The following is a 27,353-nucleotide window of genomic DNA, read 5'->3' as shown; positions in this document are numbered from 1 at the left end:
TAGCAAGACGAATGTCTGCTCAAATCCTTCAACATGATCCGCATCGGATAGCAGCAGCTAGTGGCCTCCGCAACAAAATGGCTCAAATTCTAGACAGCCACAAAAAAGAAAAGATGTTTAACCGTTTACCTTTTCATCCAGAGCAGAGCAGAGGATGGACGTTTATGTCTTTAGGATTAATGTTCCCATGTTGTATAATATTCACAAACTACCTGAGAGAGTAATCTGAATAATTCTAGTTGAACTATTTTACAGTTTTGTGCAAAACGTTTAAGCCCCTCCAACCAAACCAAGTATTTTTGATTTAGTTTGTAGTGCAAATATCTTAGTACACTTGAAAGAAGACAAAACTAACAAGTAACTTTTTAGCAAGATATATAAGTATTTGCTTGACAGTGGTGTAAGAAATATGCACAAACCTTTGAAAGATTAAGCAAAGCCAGAAGATTTCTCTGAAGGTAAGGAAAAAAGGAGAAAATGAGAATGCTGGTTTTTTTTACTTGAGCAGAGGAATGTAATTACCCCACAATTACATCAAAGTCCTACTACTTAAACACTTAAACGCTCATGAGAAAATCACTGAAAGGAAAAAAACTCAGCTGAATAAACTGAGGGGGAAAACACTGGTACTCTTAAAATATAACCAGAATACCAGCAGATAAAGCTCACAGATTAATATTTTCCTGCTGTGAAGTTTCTGCTAGTATCTGAAGATTAAAAGGAAAAATTTTCTGCAGCATTTCAGTCATCAGATCAAACAGATTCATTTAAGCTTTTTATGGTTGATTTAACTTTAACGAATCCCAGAGACATGATGCACAAACACTTAGTCCATTAATGGGCTGGAATGCACCCCTGGGTTATGTAAGGAGAGGGACATTACATCATAATGGCATAGCTAAATATTTAGTGAGAAAGCTAAAAAGCTAAATATTTAGCTTGCTGACTAAATGTTTAACTCCCTAAAGCTAAATATTTAACTTACAATTTAAATACTGACTTCAAAAACTATTAAGTCTGAAGACTAAAGATTTAGTTTCACTAAGCATTTAGTTGTAACAAAATTGTAGCTAAATTTAGTTTGGAGCAAATTTTTAATTGTAAAAATTGCCTGTTTTGCCAATTTTACTTTGGTTTTGAATTAAATATGTAATTTGTAAGCTAAATATTTAGCTTCTAAGTAAATATTTATTGGAGCTAAATATTTAGTTTTCTAAGTAAATATTTATCTTGTAAAATAATTGTTTTGCTAGAGGACTCAATATTTAATTTGGAGCCAATATGTTGGTTGTGAACAAAATATTCAGCTTGTTTACAAAGTATTTAGTTTAGAGTTACATATTTAATTTGTAAACTAAATATTTATCTCCAAAGTAAGTATTTAGCTTGCTAATTGAAAAAATTAGTTTGAAACTGACATTTATAAAAGATTGAACAACATGGTGAAAATACTAAAAAATAAACCCCCAGGCCTTTTTTAGACCTTTACTAACTTCTCCCCGTAGAAATAATCCCGTCAGACTAACTAGAAATCACCGTCAGGTAAATATAACAGCGTGAATCAAACGAAGAGTGAAACAAGCGGAGGCTGTTTTCATGATGATCCACAGGTGATGCAGCACCTGTCTCTTTAAAAAAGCCGGATTGTGCTATTGAGCAGAGAAGGGGAGGGGGAGGTTTGGCGCTAGCTGCATTGGAACAGTCCTCTCTAATGAGCAGATTTTCTGAGAGAGAGAGACAGCTACAGAAAAATCACGGAGAGAGAGAGACAGCGATCCGGCCGTCAGAGGAGACTGGGAGCGGGGCAGCAGCAGGCTGTGCGTCAGCCGGTGCTCCATAGGGAAACATGGAGATGAGCAGGAGAGGACGCGGAGCAGCGCGGATCACATAGATGGATGTTGTTTAATCAAAACAGGCAACAACCAGGCAACCTGAAGGCAACCCACGCAGAGGATAAACCACTTATGGACGCAGTGGATTAAACCTGCATTCAGACTGAGGCAGAAAGAGCGAGAGGGGAAATTCATCAGTTTACTTCTTTATTTTTTATTGTCGGAGTGTGCGCACTTTGTTTCTCTCTCTGAGTGTGTTTGCGTGTGCGGGTGCGTGTGAGTGTGTGTGTGTGTGTGTGTGTGTGGCTGCAGAAGGTAGGAGACTGCATTGCTGTTCAGCCTTCAAAGCTGAGTATCTTTGTGTTTTCCCCCATTTTCACTCTCTCCCTCCCGCATGCATTGTGCGGTAACACTCAATATGCATGTGAGAAGGAAAAGACAATGAGTCTGAAGTGAGAGCCTTTTTTACATTTTTTTTATTTTTCTGGATTTTTGGGAATAAGCTAAGAGGAGAAAATATTTTTCATTTCCATAAATATTTTTAAAAAATTTTTTTGGAGGGCCTTGACCGGGTTTGAGCCTCCGCAGGGAAACTTCTCGGCATCATCAGGTAGGAGGCGGCAGAACAAGTGGGCCTGAGTGGGAGGAAGAGTTTGTGTCGTAGACTGTGTAGGCCTGATGGGTGAAACTCCAGCTGAGAGATGATAATGGCAACTCCGGGCCAACTCTTCTCCTCTCCCACCTGCATCGGCTGCAGAGGACCCGGGAGGTGCTAGCTGAAGCTGATCAGAGCCCAGCGGGATGATGGTGTGATCAGGGTCCGGCTGGAAGACCCCTCTTTCATCCTTCACCTCCTTTCATTGAAAACAGAGGTGGGGCCTCCTTTTCCAGCCTCTTCACCCCCAAACTCCTTGGTACAGGTGTGCGATACGCCATATTTTGGTATCGATCCAATTAAATACAGCGCCAGCATCGCTGATGTTAGATACTGATATTTTTATTAAGTTTGATACATCATCAAAATTAGTGTTTTTGTGATTTTTTTTCGCCCTTTATTTTGTTAAAACCTAGGTAAGAATTTGGACCCCTGTAAAGGTGTGCTATAATATATTGATATTGATCCAAGTAAATACAGCAGCAGTATCTCTGATACAGATACCGATATTTTTATTATTTAAGTTTGATACTTCATCAAACTTTGTGTTTTTTTTTCTCCTTTGAATTATTTCATTAAAATCTAGGACAGAATTCGGACCCCAGTGAAGGTGCACGATAACATTAATCAAAGTAAATACGGTGGCTCTACCGCCGATATCAATACAGATATTGATATCTTTGTTATCTAAGTTTGATACTTCATCAAACTTTATGTATTTTTTCCTCATTTGAATTACTTTGATAAAACCTAGGATAGAATTTGGGCCCCAGTAGAAGTGTGCGATATGGCATATTTTTATTCCAGTCCAAGTAAATACAGCGGCAGTATCGCCAATACAGACACCGGCAATAACTATATTGCCAATATTTTTATAATTTAAGTTGGATACATCACCAAACTTTGTGTTTTTGTGGGTATTTTCCCCAGTTTTAATTATTTTGTTGAAACTTAGGACAGAATTTGGGGAAAGTTTATTTAGGGGTGTTTTGATCTGCAGTGAAAACGTTTTGACTGACAGACCCAGATCGGCCAAAATTCGGAATCTGCTGATCTGGCTTTTTAAAGATTGGTCAGAAAACTGCAATCGGTTCATCCCTCGTGTTTTTTTTTCTTTTAATTATTTTGTTAAAACCTACGACAGAATTTGAACAACGTTTATATGTTAGAGTGCACCAATAAATTGAGTAGCTGATACATCAGTCCCAATTTCCTTAATTTTTGGAGATTGATGATCGGCTGACTTTTTTCTACCTCAACAAAAGTCTAAAAATCAGCCACTGTCCTCTTTTTTCTCTGCTGTGAAAAAGGTTTGACTGGCAGACTGGCCCACCCAGGCATGGCTTCATGTTTCCAGTTAACAGTAATCTCCCCACTGCTACCAACTTAATGACTTTTTTTATTTTATTTACCAACATTTCAAACATAAAAAACCCCTGATATCTGCCAAAATTAGAATCAGTAGACCACAGATTGGCCAGAAAACTGCACTTTTGTGATGTTTTTCCTTTGAATTATTCCATAAAAATAAAATTTGGACTAAATTTGTACAAAATACTTTTAATAACATGATAAACAGAAAGTATAGAAGAACAGAACAAATCTGTGTGCATTTTAGCTAAATAAACAAAATCTTTGAGAAACTACAGTACCGAAAGTAAAATAACCTGAAACTAAAGAATCGATCTGATCGGTCTGATCTTATCTGTATTTTTTGGATCGATCCGCCCACCTCTGGCACCAACCTGCCCTTCTTTTTCCTCCCTCTCTTTTCTTTTTCTTTTTTTTTTCTTTTTGTCGAGGCTTCGGGGGAATTGCCAAGAGCTGTTTCATGCATGTCCACTGGCGGCAGGTTCAACTTTGACGATGGGGGGTCATACTGCGGAGGGTGGGAGGAGGGCAAGGCGCATGGCTACGGGATCTGCACGGGACCCAAGGGCCAGGGCGAGTACTGCGGCTCCTGGGCGCACGGCTTCGAGCTGCTCGGCGTCTACACCTGGCCAAGCGGGAACACCTACCAGGGCACCTGGGCCCAGGGGAAGAGGCACGGCCTGGGCGTGGAGAACAAAGGCCGCTGGGTGTACAAAGGCGAGTGGACGCACGGCTTTAAGGGACGCTACGGTGTGCGGGAGAGCACCGGGACGAGCGGGAAGTACGAGGGGACGTGGAACAACGGGCTGCAGGATGGCTACGGGACGGAGACGTACTCGGACGGAGGTAGGGCTCAAAGTTCTTATAATGCATCTACTCAATTAGATTTACTGGAGTAACTTTATTGAAAAAAAACTTTTCATTAGAGGTGGACAGAGTTCTCAAAAATTGTAATCAAGTAAGGGACGACATCAAAATATTTTTACTCAAATAAAAGTAAAAAGTTGCCATCGGAGAAATTACTAGAGTAAAAAAGTATTTGGTAAAAAGTCTACTCGGGTACTGAGTCACTGATCAAATTATCAATTACTTAATATTTAAAAATACGTCATCAAAACATAAAGTTATGTGGAAATTTTTGTATTTTAAGAAACAAAATAAAAATGGTTTGTATAAGTAGCAAAGAATAAAATCAGGCAAAAGAAAATTTTTCCAAATCAGTTTCTTTCAATAAAAAACTTTAACAAAAACTGTAGAGTTTTGTCTTTATCTGGGGAATAAAGACAAAACTTAAATTTAAATTTATTGTTATGAAATTTAAAGGTTTTTTTTATTATTATTTGTGAGATTAATCTCAAAATTTCTGAGTTATTTTTCTTGCAAATTTGCAACTTTTGAATCTCAGAAATGTTCACGTTTTCTCTACAAACGATTAAGCTCAAAATTGTAAGAGTTTGTTTGGCAGAAATTTGCTCCTTTTATTTTTATCTACGATGGCGCTGACACACCGTCATGCTCTCCCACACTCCATGTTGTCTGTTGTTGATCCACACACCTGCCTGTTACCATGACGACACACAGACAAAATCACGGTCTTCTCGCACGGCAGTAACAGCAATCTAATACTTTTTAGATTTTTTTTTTTTGCAACTGCAATCCCTTGCTTTACTTGTTACTTGAACAAAAGTAATCTGATTACAGTAATCGCTGGGAGAGAGAGAGAGGCACACAGACAGATGCATTGTGGGTGTTTTGAAACTGTGAGGATGTGAGAAGTGAGCTGTCCATGTGAAATCTCTGAAATTCAGTAAAAAAGTCCATCTGACTGACAGGCTGGGTGCAGATGCACGGTGGGAGGAATCTCTCCAAGGGTCATCTGGGGTCATCCGCACTTCTTCTGCAACACAGTCACTCCGACTCACACTTTCACACACAGCCAACATGTTTACATCAGCGCAGCTTGTGCAATTTAATATTAACATGGTCTTTAATTTTTTACGTCTTTCTTCTGAAGCCTGAATGTTCAGACGTGTTGCCTTCAGTCGTCCCATTAGGGGACGAGAAAAAAAGGTTTGTGGTTTTCTGGTATGAAAATGTTATTTTTAACATTTTCATACCAGATCTAGGTTCCATTATAATAGATGTTTTGCCATATGATCTATCGTTTCTTTTCTCTCTCTTTTTTTCTGCCAAAAACTGGATGATAAAAGTCTTCTGTCTGGTGCTTTGGTCTCAACCAGCTCTTATTTTGAAGGAAGGTTTTGTTTAGAGAGACTTCAGCTTTCATTTTATTTGTTGTTTCTGTTTGGGTTTTTTGTTGTTTATTTAAAATGTCTTCCAGTTCCACTGTTATATGTTCATGAGAATTTAAAGTTTATTCATTTTTGACAATGTGTTATTTATTATTATGCCATTACCATTACACTAGTCAAAAAAGGTCTCAAAACAACATTATTATTGTTTATCGCTATAACTTCTGGGACAATTTATGGTCCAATAAAATTTGTTACAATGATGTATATTTGCAGTCATAATAATATCTGAAAAAAGATGCAACTTTTCCAGAAAACAACATCTTAAATTGTTATAATTAGTTTCCAGGATGTGACAGTAGCAGCTCAGTTTCTGTAGTTCTGATATCACTCCTCCTTGAATTCTCCGTCTGACAAATGGTTTGTATCAACATGGTTTAATTTAGCATGTCAGTGCTTAACATTAGCTTCCACTAAATATCATATTTGTGCATCACTTTAGCAGAATTTAATGTTTATTATTAGTAATTTAGGGTTAGCACAGCTAGTTTTGTATTTAGTGGTTCACATCATGTTTATTTTTAATAGTACAGTAGACAGAGTCTCTCTAAAACCGCCTATTTTAATATTTCAGACACCAAATATATCTTAATATGCATTGATACACCAAGCGGAAGCTGTCTTAGCAGCACTAAGTAAAAATCCTCAGTCTTCCTTATTTAAGTTAATAAATACACAAGTTTGAGGTTATTCTATTTTTTATCCTTAAAGTTGAAAGCTTCGTTCAGATTGCAGTTTTGCCTGATATTATGAAACAAAAGCATTAATGTGTTTTTTTTTATTATATAATTTCTTTTTGAATTTGTTTCCCCTTAGAAATCTGAAATTAAATCACTCATTTCATTTGCGTGATTTAAATCAGTGTGACATTCGCCATGAAATTGAAACGATGTTGATTTTCTTCACAGCTCGATTCAGTTCAGTCACTCTTGATGAGATTCTCAGATATAATTTAAAGCAGATTATACCTTTGCTTTCTGCAAAGCCTGTGCATGCAGAAAGTTTGTAAGCGTGATGACGAGCTGACAGCCGCAGACATGCAGCCAAAGCCTCATTACATAACTCTACAACTAGAAGGCCGCCCAACAGCACGAGCGCTCGGCTTTTAGCCCTGATAAAATCCACACAGCGGACTGGTTTCAGGGGTTGATTTAGGACAAAAACAGGAGAAATGAACCAACAGCTGCAGGGAATGCTAGATAAAAGGAGCAGCTGGATAATGAACTGATAATGCAAGGATGTATGGATGGGAGAATGATTAGCCTGATGATTATGCAAGATACTCGCTAATCAGGAGATGAGTGAGATCATTACGGCACCGAAAAATATGGTCCTGATAAAATGAGACGCGTTGGAGAGTCACTTCAGCTCGCTGAGTATCTGAACCCACATATGGTGAATGCAGCAGAGATTGGCCTAGTTATCAGTGTTTATCTAGCTCCAGTGGTACACAGTGTCCTTATTATAACAGAACTTCTTTATATAGATCTGCGAGATAAGATTTCTGTTTGGGGAACTGAAGGATTTATATAGGCTAGAGCAAGCCTGGAAGAGAAACAGAATATAGATCTGTTTAGTTTTTATTCATGTTTGAGAAATCTTGAATTAATAGCTGTGGGTGGCATTATCTTCATTTCCATCTTTATTTTGACTGTTTCTCCATGAAAGTTATGCTTTTTTTAGTTTCTGCAGAAACGCGTTGGGTTTTGACCTCAATGCACCTTATTACCAGCTCTCAGACAAAACTTTTATGAAGATGTTTCCTTGGTCAAAAACATTTCACTTTACCTGCTTTGTTTTAATGTCAGACATAAATAATAAAATTGTTGTTTAAAAATTAGGATTTATTTTATTAATGAAGAAAGGCTTTCTACATTAACTTTAAATCAGCAAATGTCCTAATAATCTAAGCTAAATTTTAGCATTTTAGTTAACTTTGTAAACTTTCTGCGTACATTCTAAAACTGTAATTTACTTGGCTGTTATGTAAACTTTCAGTCTAACAAAGTTCAGTATCTGTGTTAAAATTTGGTTGTTTAGTTTTAAAAATTATTCAAGTAGCTAGCCGTTGATATTCATGCTCTTATTTTGAAGAACGTGAAGTTTCTTCAAATCCTCTCCTCTCCTCACATTCTTGCTCCTTTTTCCCCAAAAAATCTTGACAACCATAAGCAGCAATTTAATTTTGACATTATTTGTTCTATAACCTCCCTTTTACATCTTGTTCTCTACTTTACTCTGTTTTATTTTGTTCATGTTTGTTTCTTGTTTGTATAATCTGAATTCAAGTTTTAGCATTAGCTTCTGCCAAACATTGTGTTGGTGTTTGGAACAACTAACATTTTAGACATTGCTTAAAATTTAAAACCATAAGAACTCAGGATGATTGTTAAAAATAATATTAAATAACTTCAGCTTGGCAAAATAAAACTTGAAGATGTGAAATATGTGTGGAAAAACTGCTCACCAAAACCTACATGATTTTTGATGTCAATAAGGTGGATGCATTTTAAAGTTGCACTTTCAGAGTCCAGTCATATTCAGACTCATAAATCAAAGTATTCAGAGTTTCTCTCCTGGATCCAGACTTTGTAAACCTGACAAAACATTTCCAGGAAATTCCTACAGCATCTTCCCCCCGATTTTATGATCTTCCCGCCTTTCCGCTCCCTCCTTCGCTCCGTTGCATTTCCACGCAGCAGCTCTGTGCAGCAGCGTTCCCATAGCAACGCTCGCCGACGTGCAGCAGGTCACCGTGTCACGAGGGACCGAGCGTCCTCCGCCTCCATTGGCTGCCCGGTCTGCCAGCTCTGGCTGTGATTGGCCAGATCTCTTCCGGGTGTTTACCGAGACGAAGAGCTAAGCTGACTGATAACCAACTGCAGACACAGAGGCACGGAGTAGATAAATGAAAAGGCAGCACAGATTCAGTAATCACGTTAGCGGGAAATGGAGTCACAAAGAGAGATTACAGCTGTCATTGTGTACAACAGCGGTAACTGCTGCAGATTACAGCTGATGTAGCTGTGTTGAGTAGCTAATGTCCTCATGTCACGCAACAGAAACTCTTCAAAACACATCGCAGGACCAAATGTTGCCATCAAAACATGCAACAGCATTTAGATTGCTGCAGAGACCAACAAAGTCTGGGGTGTTTCAGTTTAGAAGCATCTAAAAACGTTTGTTTTAGTAGTTCTAGTGTATTATGTTTGTCAATATACAGAAGATTTATTGTAAAAACTTTATACAGAAAATTTCAGTTTTCAAATAAATCTTTATGTGACTAAACAGGACATTTACTGTAAAAAAAAATACAGAAAATGTTTTTTTAATCAGAAATGTTTGTCAATATACAGAGATGTTACTGTTTTTAAATAACAGTTTGTGAATATACAGGAAATTTAATATTAAAAATATGTTTTCTAAAACATGGAAGTGTTTTTGGATACACAGATTATTTACTGTAAAAATTGAGAAAATTTCTGGTTTTTAAACAATACAAGTGTTTGTCAATATACAGAAACTTTATCATAAAAAAGGACAGAATTCCTGTTTTTAAGAAATAGAAAAGCTTGTGAATATATATGAAATTTACAGTAAAACACAGAAAATTTTGTTTTTAAATAATAGAATTGTTTTTGAATATACTGGAGATTTACTAAACAGAAAATTTCAGTTCCAGATTAGTAGAAATGTGAGTAAATGTCATAGTTTATTCATCATATGTGTTTCCTTCTCCCTTTCAGTGGATTAACTCTTTTTCAGAAAAGCCAAAAACTGCATTACGCTGGCATAAAAGCTTTAAGTTATTATGAATTTTGTGTTTCCATTAAAAGTTTTCTGATTCAACACTTCAAAATATGCATAATAAACCTTTGATGGAAACACGGCTTGTGAATTTTACACCCGATATCACGTTCGCCTCCAAAAAAATTTTTAAATTTTACATTTTTTAAATATCCACAGAATATTTGCCTAATAGTCTTGTGGATAATTTAGATTAAATGTACATAGTTAGGGACAGGATTATAGTGAATATGTGTCAGGTTGTTTGGGTAAAAAGTTGGAAGGCTGAGATGATTCAGTCGTTTTAGTTAACAGGAAGTTTTAGCCATGATGGACAGTATTGGTATATCCTAGGAAACAAATTTTACTGTATATTACAACATCTCTACCTTTTTCCCTTCCCATGAACATCTGTCTTTAATGCCTGTTGAGTTTAATTTGCTGCACATCAGCACTTCCTCAGAACTGCTTGCTGTTGCATCACTTAGACTGAAGCTTCTCAGAAAGTTCAAATCTTGATGTTCCAGCAAAAAGCAAAGAGATAGTTGGAAAATTGAAGAAGAGTAAAATTTAGAGAAAAAGCGCAGATCGGTGTGTAACTGCTTTTAATTGTGTTCAGCAGGAAATGAAGACAGCAGTGGGTGTTTAGTTCTGACCACAGTCCGTTTCCTAAAATATTTCCTCTGACGATGCCGCCACAGCTCCTTCTCGGTCTGAATGATGACTAATTCCTTTATTCTTTACCAGTTTATCCTCTTAACCACTTTACCCGGTACAGATCAGATCGTCAACTCCAGGAAATTGGCACATTTCCGGTAGTTAACCTCTGTGCTTTCCGCACAGTTTTCAGATTAATGATAAACGCCAGGAGTTCATCTACCAGGGCTGTTTTTAACTTTATTCTCCTCTACAACTATTATTATATTATTCACAACTATATTATCCCAAAACAGGTTGTAGTTACATAAATATCAAGTACAAAATGTTTATCAAATTTATAAAATGTAAAATAAAAAATAACTAGTCATATCGAATTGATCCCAAAGAATCAGTTATTGAAAGAATTGTTAACTATTGTAGTAATCAATTAACTATACAGGCTTAAAAAAAGACAATTTGCTGAAAGTTCAACACAGACAGAACAGTGATTGAGTAAAAACTGTACAAAAAATCTAAACAATTTTCATAAAAATAAACTTATTTATATACATTAATTAATGTATTTATTATTGCTACCATTGTTATACAGCAGTAATATGCATATTTTGGGACATTTCCATAAATAATTTATTAGTAATGAAATTGTTATATTTCTACTTTTATTTTAAAGAAGTTTAAAAAGCTTTGGTTCCAGCTGCAGCTTTATAAGCGGATTGTACTTTTTCTGTCACGTGTTTTTGGTGATGCAACATATTTTCCTCTTATCAGCATCAAGCTGCTCCAGCAAAATGCAGTTTGCACCAAATGAAACGCAGCAATTGGCCAGAAAAATAAATAATGCAGGAGCTGCCAACAGGGATTCTGACTGCCTGAAATACTGTCTGAATAAAAGATTTTATTTCCTCAAAAATAAAGTTAGTGTTTCTGTTTGCAGATTTCATCACCCTCATTTATGGAGGGAATCTTAATCTTATTACTTTAAGCAACATATACAGGACTGACTGTTTTTGTGGGTCTTTTTCAGAAAATTTCAGAGTAGATTTTTAATCCCTGAACAGAAATCTGTGAGACTCAGACAGAAAAAAAGGCCAATGGAAAAGCTCTTAAACGGATAAAAGTCTCAAACTGAGGTTTAGCTTCACGCTGACCTTCCCTCTTTTCAGTGGTCAGCCACAGTTTGTCTCAACAACACATTTATCTACCCACCCAGCAAGCGTTGTTCAATCCCACAGTAATGTTTTCAGGTTTGAAGATGATACATAAATGAATAAGAATGAAAAAAACTGAAGAATTTTAATCCTTAGTATCTGATGTTTCATACATTTTTTGTGAAAAGCGCTGACGTTCGACAACCTGAAAGTTTTTTGGACTCTGTTGTGACGTCCTTGTTTTCCAGTCGTAATCCGCGCCACGTCTACTACCACTGCTGCTCCTCTGCAGGGCTCAGCTTACGTAACGGTGGTTTGGTGTTTGTAGTGAGGATTAGCAGAGCAGTCTGAAACATTAAACAAATCCAGATCTTTATCCTGGGAGCGTGTCCTCTGCCTCTGCTGACGCAGGGCGAGCTGGACAGTAAAAATAAGAAAATGTTTCATCTTTTCTGTTCTTTTTTCAGCTGAAGTCGCTATTCAAACCCGTTGAACTGTTTTAACATTTTATATTTAAACTGACTGTCCTGTGAATGCTTAGCCCCGCCCCTTCTTCAGTTCTGAACTTTAAACTCTCCTTGGTCCCCATGAGGTTTCCAAAATTTTCCATGCCAAAGGAGCGTCAACCCCCTCTGCAAATCTACAGATAATGCTGCAACATATGTACAGAAATATCAACTTTTAGAATGTTTTTATTCACTATTCAATAATTATTGCATTCATTTTGAATAAATGCTAAGTCATATTGTTTGATTTTAGATGTCAGTAGTTCTGTGGCGTAACATTTTTATCAGATAAAATACTGACTTTATTACCAGACAATGCAATTGTTCAACATTTGATTATAAGAACATTTTTAATATTTTATATTATTCACATCAAACTTTAGTTTATTCTCACAGCTCTTATGTTTTTTGTCGTCAGGTTCTTTTGGTTTGAATGAATTTCCCTGGCAGCCAATCAGAAAATGAGCATCAGAAATAACATCTAAGTCAATTATTTGAACTTATATTTAATTTTAAAATATGACTAAATAATATAAAACAAAAATTAAGTTAAAAAAAAGATTTAGAAGTTTATGCGATAAATTTTTTTACATTTTTTATGATTTTTTCTTTATCTTCTCTCCAACTTTCTGAGGCCCCCACAGCGCCCCCTGGTGGCCTCTGCTTTGAGAACGCTGTGCTAAATCTGACAAGAGGCTGAACTCCAAAGTTGCGTCACCAGAAGACTTTTTGATGAATGAAATCAGAATTTAAGCGTAGAGTAAGGCCATATTTAAAGATTTTGACAGGTTTTCCATCCTCAGAGTGAAACACAAACCCTCAGACGGTTTTTTTAACTCGGACAGGAAGCGTGTTTGTTGTTTGGCACGTGATCCAACCGCTTCAGTGTTTCTGCATTCTTGATCTCATCGCTGTCGGTGTTTTCGTGTGACTACCTCGCGCCTGCTGACGCAGCGGCCCGGTTTGAGGCCCGTATGATGACTGCCGCTGGCGCCTCCAGGCAGAAATCAGGAAAATTGTTTTGACGTGCGAGCTGCGAAGCGGATTCTCCTCACAACTGTACAGGCCAGAGGTTGAAGCCTTGTCACATCGGAAAGGTCTGTTTTACGTCAGCGCAGCAGTGACGGGTTCACGGCTGTAAAGAGAAGATAACCTGATGCTGCCTCGTTTCTCTCCTGTCAGAGATTTCATTTTGCAGATTCATATTTTCCCGCAGAACTGTAAGAAAGACTGGCCGATTAATCGATTTTATTGATTAATTACATTTTGGCTTTTAAAGATCTGGATTTTTTTTTTTTCATCAATGCGCTCCATGAGTGTTCAAAAGTCAGAAGGCGGCCATCTTGTTTGACAAGCGGATTTTACAGCTTCTATTTATTTGGACTTTGAATTTCTACTATAAAATATAAAAACAATGGCGAATTAGGGCCACTGGAGAAACAAAACAATTAGTACATTTCTGCCCCCCAAAAAATCAGAAATATTTAAGCAAATTTTCTCGAAAAAACAAGAAAGTTTCATAGCTTGTCAGGTTGAAAATTGAGAAGAAAAAAACTCTGAAATTTTGAGATAAATTGAGATAAAATCAGAAATTTCTGAGTTTGAAAAGTCCAAAACTTGCTAGAAAATTCTAAAAGATTTTGAGATGAATCTCAGAAATTTTCGAAAAAAAAAACTTGGACACTTCTAAGTTTCAAACGTTTTCTTTTCTTCAGAAATTTGTCAAGATTTTATATTTTTCTCTGCACATTTTTGAGATTTTTCTTAATTTAAAAGACTTTTTCCTTGAAATGTAAGGGTGTTCTTATGGTAAAATTGTATTATTTTTGCTGATATCATGATTATTTTGTTGTAATTAATCTGGCCCTGATAGTCCGTCATACAACTCACATTTTGAAAAGCCACATTCTGAAAATATTTTCAGTTATTTGTAATTTCATTTTTAGAAAAGAAACAGAGAAACAGAAACTGATTAAAAACGGAGCTCAGATCATGCATGAAACGAGTCTTAGATTTTATTTTTAAGCCACATCTCTCCAACTGTAAGCAGAGCAGAATGCGATGGGAAACGGCTCCTTGCTGGTCTTTCAGCACCATGGAGAGCAACTAGAAAATATTTCATTTTCTCCGACGTTCCAGAGTCAGGCTTGTAAACGCTTCCATGAAGCAGCAACGGCCCACACGCTGCCTCACATATATTCCCTCATTTGGACTCGCCGCTGGCAGCTGATCAGGTCCGCAGCACCGCGGCGCCCAGGAGGGCCTGACTTCACGAGGGCAGGAAAGCCCTTTGGATAAACAATTCACAAGTTCAGTCATATTTCCAATCATCACAACTGCATATTGTTATTTAAATAACCAATCAATCAATCAAGTTTATTTGTGTAGCACATTTCAGCAACAAGGCATCATAAAAGCACAAAAATACAAAGTCATAAAAGACGCAGTCAACCAGTAAACATCATATTGTGTCAAGCAGTGTCATCATTATACATCTAATATGTTGATTAATGTTTCAGTTATAATGTTTCAAATTCAACTCTAAACTGGTGGGTTGTCAGCTTTTATTTAAAGGAACTCAGTGTTTCAGCATTTTGGCAGTTTTCTGGAAGCTTGTTCCAGATTTGTGGTCCATAGCTGCTTCTTCATGTTTGGTTCAGGTTCTGGATGCAGAGCAGAACCAGAACCAGAAGACCCGAGAGGTTCTGGAAGGTTGCTATGACAACTGCAGATCTTTAATGTACTGTGGTGATAAACCGTTTAGAGACTTATAAGCTAACAACAGTATTTTAAAGTTTATTCTCTGAGCTGCAGGGAGCCAGTGGAGGGGCTTTAGAACAGGATGATGTACTCTAACGTCCTGGTTTTAGTCAGAACGCCAGCAGCAGCATTCTGAATCAGCTGCAGCTGGAGGGTTGATTTTGTTGGCAGGTCTGTGAAGATGCTGTTGCAGTAATCAATGCGACTAAAGATGATTGAGTTTTTCTAGAAAATGTTTGACTCTTGAAACTTGAAAATGTCTAACTTGAGATTAATCACAACATTTCTCAGGTATTTATAGCAAATTTATGAGTTTTCAAACTCAGAAATTTCCGATTTGTTCTAGAAACATTCTGATATGATCAAAATGAGTTTTTTTCTAAAAATTTTTCAAATTTTCATGTTTGTTCTAGAAAATTTCTGAAATTAATTTCAAATTTTCTGAGTTTTTTTGGCGCAAATTGTCAACTACTGAAACTCAGAACTTACCAAAAATAATTCTACACATTTTCTGAGACTAACCTTGAAACGTTTTGGCAGAAATTTCTTCCTCCTTTCTTCCCCTTTGTAACACACCATCATAATAAAAACCTGATGGTCAGATATTTAAGCAGCTGCAGCATCAGGTGTTGTTTCTTTCTTCGTTTTAGTGTTTTTATTTTAACAAAACGTGTCGACAGTCTCTTAATATCCAGGACTGCTCAGCTCCCTGTCTGGTTTCCTTCTGCACAGTCAGCGCTCTCCTCCTCCTCCTCTTCCTGATTCTTCTTCCTCTCCTCTTCCTCCTGGCTCTGCTCCATTTGATAAAATCTCATTAAGCTGTTGCTCACGTACGTGTGTGCGTTCTTTGATCCGTCTCTCATATGGCCGTACAGCTGTGTGCTGACATGATTACAAAGGGCTGGCCAGATGTGTTGCCCATCTGTCTCTGACACAGGCCCTGCGCGGGTGTGTGTGTGTGTTAGTGTGTGTGCAGGTATGGGGGCAGATCTTCCCGATGACAGGGGCAGGTTTGGAGTTGGCACCGCTTGGCACGCTGTTCGGTGTGTGTGAGTTTGGCTCCATTCACCACTTCCTGCTTTCCCTGACCCTCAGTCCCAGCAGGGAGCCGTTTGTTTGCGATGCAGACGCAGGACGTGGAAGCAGTCCTTATATGGGCATGTAGTCGTGCGTTTGCTCCAGAATGAATCAGAGTGCTGTTACATCAGAGGGGTCGGGCAGGCGGATCGCTTGCTCTCCGATTGGAACACACACTTCCGCTGGAGAGTGTGTGAGAGAGGAAAACTGGAAACACACACACACACGCCTACACACACATTCTGATGGCCTACTTTCCAGCAACTCTGAGATGCAGGGATTGTTCTGCAGCAGGGATGATATGAATGGAGAGTGTGACGACAGGAACTTCTAAACTTTACAGAGAAATCTGAAAAAATTCAACTTACACATAATAATCAAAAATATGAGATGCTTTGTTTCTCCTGCCAAACTCAATATTCTCCTCTTTGTTACAAACTTTGGTTTTGCTCTTTTTTTTTTGTAATTAAAGTCAGTATATGTAATGTATTTTATTGCACCAATAATTTTATTTTTATTTTAAGTAATTTTATGCCTTTGCACATTTGAGACTTGTGCTGTCTTTGTATCCAAATTAGTTGACAATTTGTTTAGTTCTGTAATATTTTGCCTAAAACTGCCTCAGTGCTGCCCTCTTTAGGTTGAATGCTGGCTACTGCAGTTGCATTTTCTTATTGGTTACAACGGAGCATCTTGATTGGTTACATTGGTGGCTAGTCGCTTTTATCAGATTTCAAACTATTAGGAAAGAAAAAAAAGTGATTAAATTTCAGCCAAAACATTTTGAGATTAATCTCAGAAATGTATGAAAAAATTTTAAAATGTGCTTGAAAAAATTCTGAAATATTTACTTTTTAAAGCTCAAAAGTTTAAAATTTGCATCAAAAAACTTGGGAATTTTGAGAGTAACCTCAGAAATATTTTAGAAATAAAACTGAAAAATACATTTTCTTTTAAACATTCTAAATATAAATTTCCACGTTTATTCCAGAACATTTGAGACTAGTCTCTAAATTTCAGTTTTTTTCTTGCACATTTAACATTTTTCAAATCTAGAAAGTCCCTAATTTTTGCTGGACAATTTATGAGATGAAACAAAAGTTTTCTTAATTTTTTTGGTAATTTCTTTGACTTTTCAAATGTAGAATTTATTTATCAATTTTTTTCAGAAAAATTTCTCAGCTTAATTTCAAAATTTTGTTTTTTTGGTGGAAATTCACTCTTTTTGTTCCATGAACAGCGGCTCTAAGCCGTACTTTGCTCCGTCTCACTGTGATACTTGACACATAAAAATGTGATGGAAACACGGCTAGTCTGAGGTTTCCATCCTGTTTATCACAGTTCTAAGTGTTTGTTGTGTTCTGGTTGTATTTTAGCATCTGACCCGTGTTCTTTCTGCTCTGTTCTTCCAGGAACATTTCAGGGTCAGTGGGTCGGAGGGATGCGTCACGGCTACGGCGTCCGGCAGAGCGTTCCATACGGCATGGCGGCCGTCATCCGCTCTCCTTTACGCACCTCCATAAACTCTCTCCGTTCTGGTTCGGAGCACAGCAACGGAACCGCGCTGCTGGACCGAACGGGCGCCCTGGTTCCGGGCCCGCCCACGGTTCCGGGAACTCTGACCACCAGCGTCTCCATGTGCAGCACGGGCAGCAGCGGCAGCAGCCCAGCGGTGTCCCGCGGAGGCTTCGTGTTGACGGCGCACAGCGAGGCGGAGCTGCTGAAGGGGAAGAGGAAAGGAGGATTGTTCCGGAGGTCCATCCTGTCCGGCCTCAAGCTCAGGAAGTCCGAGTCCAGGAGCTCTCTGGCGTCGCAGAGGTCCAAACAGAGCTCGTTTCGGAGCGAGGCTGGGATGAGCACCGTCTCCTCAGCTGCATCGGACATCAACTCCACCATCAGGTAACCTGAATCAGCAATTAAAGACATTAAATACCTGGAATTACAGAGGACATTTTATTCAGAGTAAAAATGCATTTATTAGGAACTGGTGGTAAATTTTATATCCACACATAATTTATAAAGTGACCTATTATGCTTCCTTGAATACAACAGGCCAGGTCTGTGATCTATACAAAACCTCATCATTAAAATATTTCTTAGATAAAGGGATGTTAACTGATTTAGGGCATATTGTTCCTTTCAATCCAAGTAATTTGCTACTGGCCACGCCCCCTAACTCAGTGTGTAGACACACACGTGAAAATAGCTACAAATAAATGTGCAGTTATACACCGTACGTGAAAAGCATTAGTAGAGTCTCCTGCACGATCAACAAGAATCCAGTAAGAGATTTCTGGATGATAAGTCAACAATAAAACACTTTGTCTTTTCCAGCAGCCATTGTTGCGCATCCAGCGGTAAAACCAGCTGACCAAACGTGCTGGATCTCTGATTGGGTTGCTGGCTGATGGGTGGAACTCTGCTGGGGTTGCAACGTAACGTCATAATGCCCTTCAAATGTAACTTTACAATCAGGAGGTGTTTGAATCAGCGCCCTTTACAAGCACTAAAAGACATTAAAAAACGGATGGCAGTTTTTTTAAGCTCCTGGCATGTTCTTAGAAACTGTTGAGACCCAAATGGAAGAACCAAAACTCCCAAAATGTGGATTTTGCATCATAGGTCCTCTTTAATTCTTCTTGTCTAAGGCAAAATTTTTGCAGCTGCATTTTTCAAGCAAAAACTGAGGACAGAAATCTGAATTTTCCAGGTTCAATCACATACAGTTTCTAGTGCAAATATCTTTGTACATTTGAAATAAGACGAAATTAACTTTCTAGTAACTTTTAAGACAATAATTCCTTAATATTGATTATTTCATTTATGACAAGACATTTTTCTGATTTTAGTAAAATAATCTGCCATTGGAACTAGTACGTTTTTAAAATGTAAATATCATTGACTTAACACAAACTCCACTATCTTACTTTCAAGTAAATTTGACACATTAAATATTACTCTGCATTTCAAAATCCAAATATAAATTTTTTGGTTTCTGCTCACGTGAGGTTAAAATCTATCACCATGATAACACCACTATGTTGTAAGCTAATTACATACAGTGATAATGCTAATGATAGGCTTGTAGCAAAAAGTAATAAATCAATCATTTTATCTTTTCTCCTTCTAACAAAAACTGGATAAAAGTTTTCAGTCTGGGGTTTTGGTCTCAACTCGCCCTTTTTTTGAAGGACAGTTTTGTTTACAGAGAAAATTCAAGTTATTTGGTGTTTCTGTTGTTTTATATATACAGTTTGGATATTTAAAATGTCTTCCAGTTCCAGAGGTAAATGTTTGTTAGAGTTTAAAGTTTATTAATTTTTGAGAATGTGTTCTGGCATTATTTTGCCATTACAATTATAATACTTGAAAATGGTCTCAAAACAAAATGATCATTTATTGCAGTGATAAAATTTGTTATTGTGACACAGATGGAGCAGTTTAGGATGGATGAAGCATCTGGTGTTGACATGTTGTTAGGGGGGGCCCAAATGAAAACCTGCTTAGGGCCCCAGAAAGGTTTGGGCCGGCCCTGTGTAGATGAATGTATTTGTTTTCCCAGATAAGAAATAGTTTTAAAATAAAAATATAAATCGACCTTTGCTCTTTCCAGCCTCGGAGACGCAGACGCAGAACTGGCGGTCGCGGACGACGACGTTGACGCCACAGCGACGGAGACGTACTGCGGGGAGTGGAAGAACGACAAGCGGACGGGATTCGGCGTGAGTCGGCGGTCCGACGGGCTGCAGTACGAGGGCGAGTGGCTGAGCAACAAGCGACACGGCTACGGCTGCACCACGTTCCCCGACGGCACCAAGGAGGAAGGGAAATACAAGCAGAACATCCTGGTGAGCGGCAAGCGGAAGAACCTGATCCCGCTCCGCGCCAGCAAAATCCGGGAGAAGGTGGACCGAGCCGTGGAGGGGGCCCAGAAGGCGGCGGACATCGCCCGGCAGAAGGCCGAGATCGCTCTGTCCAGGTAAGAGGTCCGACTGGTTCTGGTACTCAAAGGCAAATCCTCAGAAAATCATTTTAGTTTAAAGTTTTTACTGTAAATAACGACGACCGGATCAAATCCTCCTGTTCAGGTCTGATGCTCTTCACTAGAGGAACACCACAAGCATCTGGAAATTAACATTATTGTCTCCCAAGGGGCAATCTGCTTAGCAAATGAATACATAACATGAAAAAACAGCAATAAAAATACCACAACATCCATATAGCACATGGTACAATTATATACCGCACAATTTGTTGAACTTCAGCTTAAATTAGTTTTTGGGTTTTTTTGCAGATAAATTGTATAAATTGATCCTTGACGCCATCTCTTTGTGACATTTTGTTTACATTTGTTTAATTCTGAAATATAGAGTGCAGTTCTACAATTCTTCAGCTTGGTTGATGTCTGTCACACAGCTCTGTTAAAGCTGCAGTATCTAATTTTTATAAAAATACGTTTTTTACATTTCTGTTAAAACTCACTATGTTCTGACAAAATAAAACAAGATGGATAATCTGTAAAGAGATTGATCTCCTCCACCTCCTTCCTGAACTGCCATTGCTCCCTGAAGAACCAATGAGAGCCAGGAGGTGGGCCTGAGCGCTGTCAATCATCCCTGTAAATGCGCTGCTAAATGTGCTAATGACAGAGACAGGTTACAGGAAAACCATTCATCTGCCATTATCTGTGGCCATGCTAACTAACCTTAGCATACCTTAGCCACTGGTGCTTTCTCGTGTTTGCAGCCGTAGTTTCTGATTACAGAAAAAAGTCGCAAGATTTGCTACTAATCATTTTTTTGGAAAAGTCACTAGAGGATCTTAAAAGTTGCTAAATATTGCAACAAAGTCACTAAGTTGGCAGCAATGCTTCTCCCTCTTAACCCTCTCTGCTTATCAGTGTCCCTCTGCCAAGAGACAGAGGGACGCTTGACCACACCCCTCTGTCTCTTGATCCCATTTGTCTCGTGGCCACGCCCATTTGTCTTGTGGCCACGCCCATTTCCCAAAAAAATTTTAACAAAGAAAAAGCATGGAAACTTTTTGCAAAGTGTACATTTTGTAGAAATTCTTGCCTTTAAGTCAAACTGAAATAATATGACTCAAAAAGTCCAAAGCTGCTATTTCTTCCAGTATTTTGTCAATAATAAGTCAAAGCAATGTTTTTATTGCCGTCTATTTTGATTATATTACCGAATAAATGAAAAATGTAAAGCTGCCATGTGCGAGCGGCGCATTACTAATCAGTAGAGCTGTAATGGTCCGTGAATATTTGTGATACCCGTTTCGGTTGAGCATGCGGTGTACCCTTTTAAATCTGAGCACATGCAGAAATGATTATGTGCACAACACAACGTTCTGTAGCACAACTTTTAAAAAAATCACCCACACAAGACTGAACGCACTCCCAGCTTTTACTAAAACCTGCTCTTTGGGAAAATCAAGGTTTCTCATGCAGCTGCAGTGACGTTGGGGAAAGAAATGTGGATTGAACCAAAACGTTGTCAGTATTTTCATAAAAGAACAAAAGCAAGTGATTTTATGAGTCAGATTATTCTTTATTATTTTAAAAAAGAGAATTATTAACAGTGAATTTAAGTAAAAGGTACACTGTGAACTTTAATATATGTGTCCTTTTACACTTCTAACTTCATTAATCACAAATCTCTACAAATACACCATTATAATGAAACAGAATCATTTAAAACATACAGAAGTCGATTAGTGGAATAATCCTCAACTAGTTTAGTAATCGATTAATTGTTTACTGTCCATTTACTGAAAAACAACAGTGGGAGCAGAAATTAAAACTGTACAAAATGTAAAAAAATTTTGTATTTAAAATGAAAAAGCCGTCTTTATCTGTAAATATATTCTACCCAGAACTCTTCAGGTGTCAGTTTTAACTTAATCCGGTTCAAATTCTGTAAAATAAATTGAAAAATATCTTCTATTAAAGAACTTCTGCATCCAGTTATTAATCAGTTAATCCAAAGATTAATCACCACATCAACTCTGCACTGCATTCATGCTAAGTCAGGCGGTTGACATGTTTATTTTCTCACTTAAAACCTTAATATAACTGTTTATTTTCATGTCTTAATATATTTCTCATATTGTATTAAAAATGCTTATTTTTTAATCTGATTTATCAATTAATTGTCTTTTTTACTTTCATTCTGTCCTCCATGTTTACCTTGAACACTTACTTGTTAGCGATGCTAAGCTAACTGCAGGACTGTTTCCTCTCAATCAGTCCTGAATCAGTGACAGAATAAGATCAGTCTCGGGGTTAAGGAGGGTTGAGGCGGCAATCGAAGCGTGACGGTCCAGGAAACCGGAGCCTGTTCCCATTTAGCTAAACGCTGAGCACATCCGGGGTTAATGGTTCTGTCCTGACCTGCTTCACAGCAGCTAACAGCTCCAGGGTGAGATATGAGGCTCAACTTTTAGTTTTAGGACTTAGAGGAGGAATTAATTTACTGTCCCAGAACCTAAAGATAAAGATTCACATTACTGTATTTTTGGGACTATAAGCGACTACTTTTTTCCTACGCTTTGAACCATGCGGCTTATAGCTCTGTGTGGGTTTTCTGTGGATTTTTCTTCAACCGCCAGGGGGCTCTTCAGCAGGAAGTGAATCATTGGAAGTCAAAATTGGAATTCAAAGAAGAAAGTGCTAATTTTCATTTAACAAGCACAAGCTAGCACTAGGCACGACGGAGAAATTTCTTCAAACTCATATGATGCAGCTTTTAAGTTGAGGTCTATCGATCCGGCAGTACAGGAAGGAAATAGAGCCGCTGGACGTGAGCTCAGCGTGAACGAAACCATGGTTCAGCATTGATAAATCTAGCAGATTTATTAGAACGCTGCCCCCTGCTGCAGAAAACCGAGAGCAGCGGAGATACCATCAACTTATATCCCGGTGCGGCTAATATATGTACGTTTCCAGTTTTTAAAAAAATTATTATATGTGCGTTTTATAGTCCGGAAAATAAGGTAATATTGCAACCTGGTGGCATTGAAGGCATTCAGACTGTTGTTGAGGTCAGGCTATGATGCAAAAACTTTGTTAGTGAGTTGGCTGTAAAGCGTAGGGCGGACCAATATGGATAAAAACATATCACAATGTAAGCATTTCATATCGGTCGATATTGATAATTAGAGATTGGATTTTTGTTTAAATAATCTGAAATCCTGCCAAACTGGTGGCCGTGACCTTTCCTTTTCTGTCTACGGTTTTATCTTTGCTGTTTTTTTATTTTTAGCAGTTATGAGGCACAGTGTCAAAATTTTAAACCGTAACTCAGTCACTCAGAGTGAGTGAGTTAGTTGATGCCATAGTTTCTCTTCTAAAGCCTTTCTTTTGCCTACAAAACCCAGAATGCAGTGCAGTTTTGGATCAGAGTTCAGTGACTATTTTATATATTTAGACATTAGACATTAGAAATTGTAGCTTGTTGTGAGTTAATAATTCCTTAATATTTTTGGAAAAGTACTAGCTCTCCTGGCAGATTTTTTCCCTTATAAGGAGGAAGAAACAGAAGTTTTCTGAAAGTGTGACAGCAGTCGGAGACGGTGAATGAAACTTCTCTCTGAAAGTGGGTTAGCTCCTCTATCGGATTAGCATTTGACCTTGGAGCAGATCAATTGTAATAATGTGTAGCATCTCTAACCTCGTGGTCATGGAGTCAGTGTGTGAAAAGATTCAGTAGTGCAGAATGAAGATGCAGACAGAACGAAAGTTCTCAGAGAAATTTAAACATCACAAAAAACAAGAAGTATAATAAAAAATAATCTGAGGAATGTTTTTCTGCTGAACACGATTGAACTGCAAAAACACAAAATCTTATCAAGATGTTTTGGTTTAGGTTCAAGTGTAAATATGTTCATAAACTTGAAATAAGACAAAACTAACTAAATACTTATTACTGATGGAAAAAGCAATAGTTTCATTGGCAGATTATTTCACTTGCAACAAGACTTTTTTAATGTTTTTAGTGAAATAATCTGCCAACGGAACAAGAGCTTTTTTATTTTTCAAATTATTTACTTAAACAAAAGCTCATATATCTTGGTGAGAAGTTACTTATAAGTTACTTATAAGTGTGCTAAGATATTTGTACTAGAAACTACTTGATAAGATTTTGTGTTTTTGCAGAGTAGATGAAGATGAAATGAACGAGCTCTGATCACTTTTTGTGGAAGATTTCAGCCCAAGGCTTTTCATATATAATTCAGTTCAACAATTATTTATTTGTCCCAAAGGGAAATTAAATGTCATTACATCTAAGAATCTTCAGAGTGACTGTGGATAGTGATGCTGTGGGCAGGAATGAGTTGCAGTCAGTGTTGCAGTGAATCAGAAGAGGCCTCTGACTGAAGACTGTTTCTTTATGACACTGTCATGACGGTCATGACACGCTAACTGTTCAATATCCAGGAAGCAAAGACAATATGTCCTGGATGAACCATCGGTTGCTAGCAAGCATGCTAATCTATCTCATTTGCTTTTGCCGCTCCTCTTGAAGTCTCTACCCGTTATGATTGCTAGAAGAGATGAACTTCAACTCGTTTGGGATTTGGGGGTCGTAGTTCAAGAGTTATTTGAGTTTTTCAGGTGGCACCAGTTGTGAAAACACCTTGTTGTCATGGTTACGCACCATGTAAGAGCAGAAACTGCAGCTGCACGGCGTCCAAATCCAGAGGGAGAAAACACAAGAGCGTTACTCCAACATGCTGCCACTATGAGCGCCGCTATTCTAGAAAAGAGTTAATGCAACTAAGACAAAAAAATTTAAAAAATAAATCAAATCAGTCACTTTCTGCAGCAACTATGTTTCTATTTTATCTCATAAACGGTTGAATCGCTCAGCTTTGTTTCTTTCTCACAGATTTGACATTTTCACATTCATATCCACTGCCGTTAATCCAGTTAAACCTCAGTTTCTGACTGCTGAGGGAGACATTGCTCTGATATTATGAGGACAGGGTCATGAGAAAGAGGAGAAGAAAAAAAGCCTCGGCATATTTCTGGGGACGGACAGTGTCCTTGTTTAAAGTAGGATGTCACTTTGTTGCCAGTTTTAAGCACATAAACTCAAACCTAGAAAGTTTGTGAAGTTGGAGATGGAAACAGAGGACGATGAGACATCTTATGTCCTCACTTGGTCTGTGAGGCAAGCTGGGACATATTTATTTATTTAAAATGGAACTGTGATCATTTGATCTGAATTCCTCGTGACTGTAGCTCCACAGGCTCCTCTTTTCCTCCTGTTCTGAGCTGCGTTTGAATTTTACTCCTCCTTGTTGTGCAACTGCAATGGCCCTCATATGACGTCGTACCAAATGTGGTGCTGGAAAAGTTTGAAAACAAACCTTCTAAAAACTTAGTGCTTGAATTTTACTGTAGTGTACAAACTCAGGTTCCTGATGTGCAGAATGATGGCGCAGATCAGACTCTCTCCCTCCAGAATAACCCTGCTCTGCATACACTTTTAGCCTGGCCTGGCTCTCCACTCTCTTACACACACACACACACACATCAACAGAAACATCTAACCCAGATTCCTGCAGCGTCGTACAGCTTCAGCATGAGTGTCCCAGAACAGAGGAGGGGGGTATTTCCTTGAGGAACTCCAGGAGAAACCCTGAGAGGTGAAACAGTCACAGGATAATTGCTGCAATTCTCTTTCTCGGAGCAAAGTGAAAGCACTTAGGAAAACTGGTTCAAGGAGGATCTGGCTTACTTCCTAGAGACGGCCCGTGTTTTTAGCGTTGCCAGTTTTTGAGATGTTTCTGCAACCTGAGCGGTGAGGTCGGAGGTAAAGGTTGAGTCAGGACCTGGTGGGATTGAATCTGCTGTCCGCGTGCCTGATGTTACAGTAAATCCAGGATTTATTTGTGCGCTCGCCGGCTGATGTGCCCTCGTTAGCGCAGTCACATGTGCTGATGTAACCGATGTGTCACTAGGCTACCTGTGATCAGTGAAAACCAGATAAACACACCAGTGACTCACTGTGTTTTGTGGTGGGAGCCTCTTGCTGCAATTCTGTGACCTTGTTTCATCAGCTCGCCTGAAGCCCAACACACACACGCACACACACACACACACACACACAGTCACTACTACATTCACTCTGTTTGCATCCCATAACAGGACGCTGCTTTAATAAACATACATTTTTTGAAATATAACTCCATCTTAAAAGGGGGGCATGGTTGCCAGATTTTACAGTTTCCATCCCAAAATCAATGTAAAACCTGCACAAATCCAAAAAAATAAGCTAAAATCTTAATTTCTAATACAATCCATGAGATCTTTGGTTGTCCTTTGTAATATTTGTAATATTCTGACTAGAGCCAGATCCCACTGGGAATGCAAAACGGAGTTTTTTGTGTTGATATCTTTTTAATTCATGTTGCTGCCCTGAAATTTCTGTTTTAAAATGCTACTACACATTGACACTTGATTAACCAGTGACTAATCATTGACGTCATCTTGGAGAGATTTCAAATTTAATTGAACTAAGTGCGATAACATAGCATTTTATAAATAAAAAAAAATTAGCTTTTCTGCCACACAATGGCAACTATTTTATAAGAATTTTTCTCTGAAACATTTCAAGAAACCTGTCAAATTTTAACTACCCTCCCAAATATGGTAACATGAGTTACAACAGCATTTAATTTCTCTTTGGGATCAACAAAGTCCGTTTGAATTTGAATTTGAAGCTGGTTTCCCAGCCAAATGTGTTCAAAAGCATCTGGCAACACAGAAAGCAGACCTTTGGGTTTTTACCGCTTCCAAAAACAGCAGCAGAGTTTAGAAAAAAAAAACATCCAGGTTTTAATCGGCAATAACTTAATGTTTGTCCTGGAATATGGGATGTTTCAAAAGCCTGCAGAATGCGCCATCACCTAGCAACCCCAGTGGAACTCCACCCGTTACCTAGCAACCTAGTCTGAGTTCCAGGACTTTTGTTCAGCCGGTTTCACAGCTAAATCCACTTTACAGTGTGCTGTACGTTTGTATAATTGTGCATCTGTTTGCAGCTATTTTCAAGTGAATGTAAACATTGATTTAGGAGGCGTGGCCAGCAGCAGAATATCTGAATTTAAAGTGACAGAGACCCTAAAACATTTCATTCTGAAAAAGCTCTGAACTGAGCAAACTAAAATCTCATCATCAAAGAATGATCTTTGTGAAAAAAATGTCATGTAATTGTTTTGTATAGGCTATA

General features: G+C 38.1%; 1 protein-coding gene across 1 annotated transcript in view; it reads left to right on the top strand.

The window, feature by feature from the left end:
• Window positions 1–1,693: 1,693 nt before the first annotated feature.
• The window catches only part of jph3b (junctophilin 3b), a 44,807-nt gene continuing 19,147 nt past the window's right edge, over window positions 1,694–27,353 (top strand). The window contains exons 1-3 of the mRNA XM_044124597.1: window positions 1,694–4,704; window positions 17,520–18,006; window positions 19,721–20,086. Coding sequence (XP_043980532.1) covers window positions 4,323–4,704; window positions 17,520–18,006; window positions 19,721–20,086 — 1,235 coding nt within the window. The 5' untranslated portion in view covers window positions 1,694–4,322. The remainder of the gene's footprint in view (window positions 4,705–17,519; window positions 18,007–19,720; window positions 20,087–27,353) is intronic.

The sequence above is a fragment of the Gambusia affinis genome, linkage group LG08, assembly GCF_019740435.1.
Source record: "Gambusia affinis linkage group LG08, SWU_Gaff_1.0, whole genome shotgun sequence".
Taxonomy (NCBI): domain Eukaryota; kingdom Metazoa; phylum Chordata; class Actinopteri; order Cyprinodontiformes; family Poeciliidae; genus Gambusia; species Gambusia affinis.
This window is presented reverse-complemented; position numbering and strand designations above follow the sequence as displayed.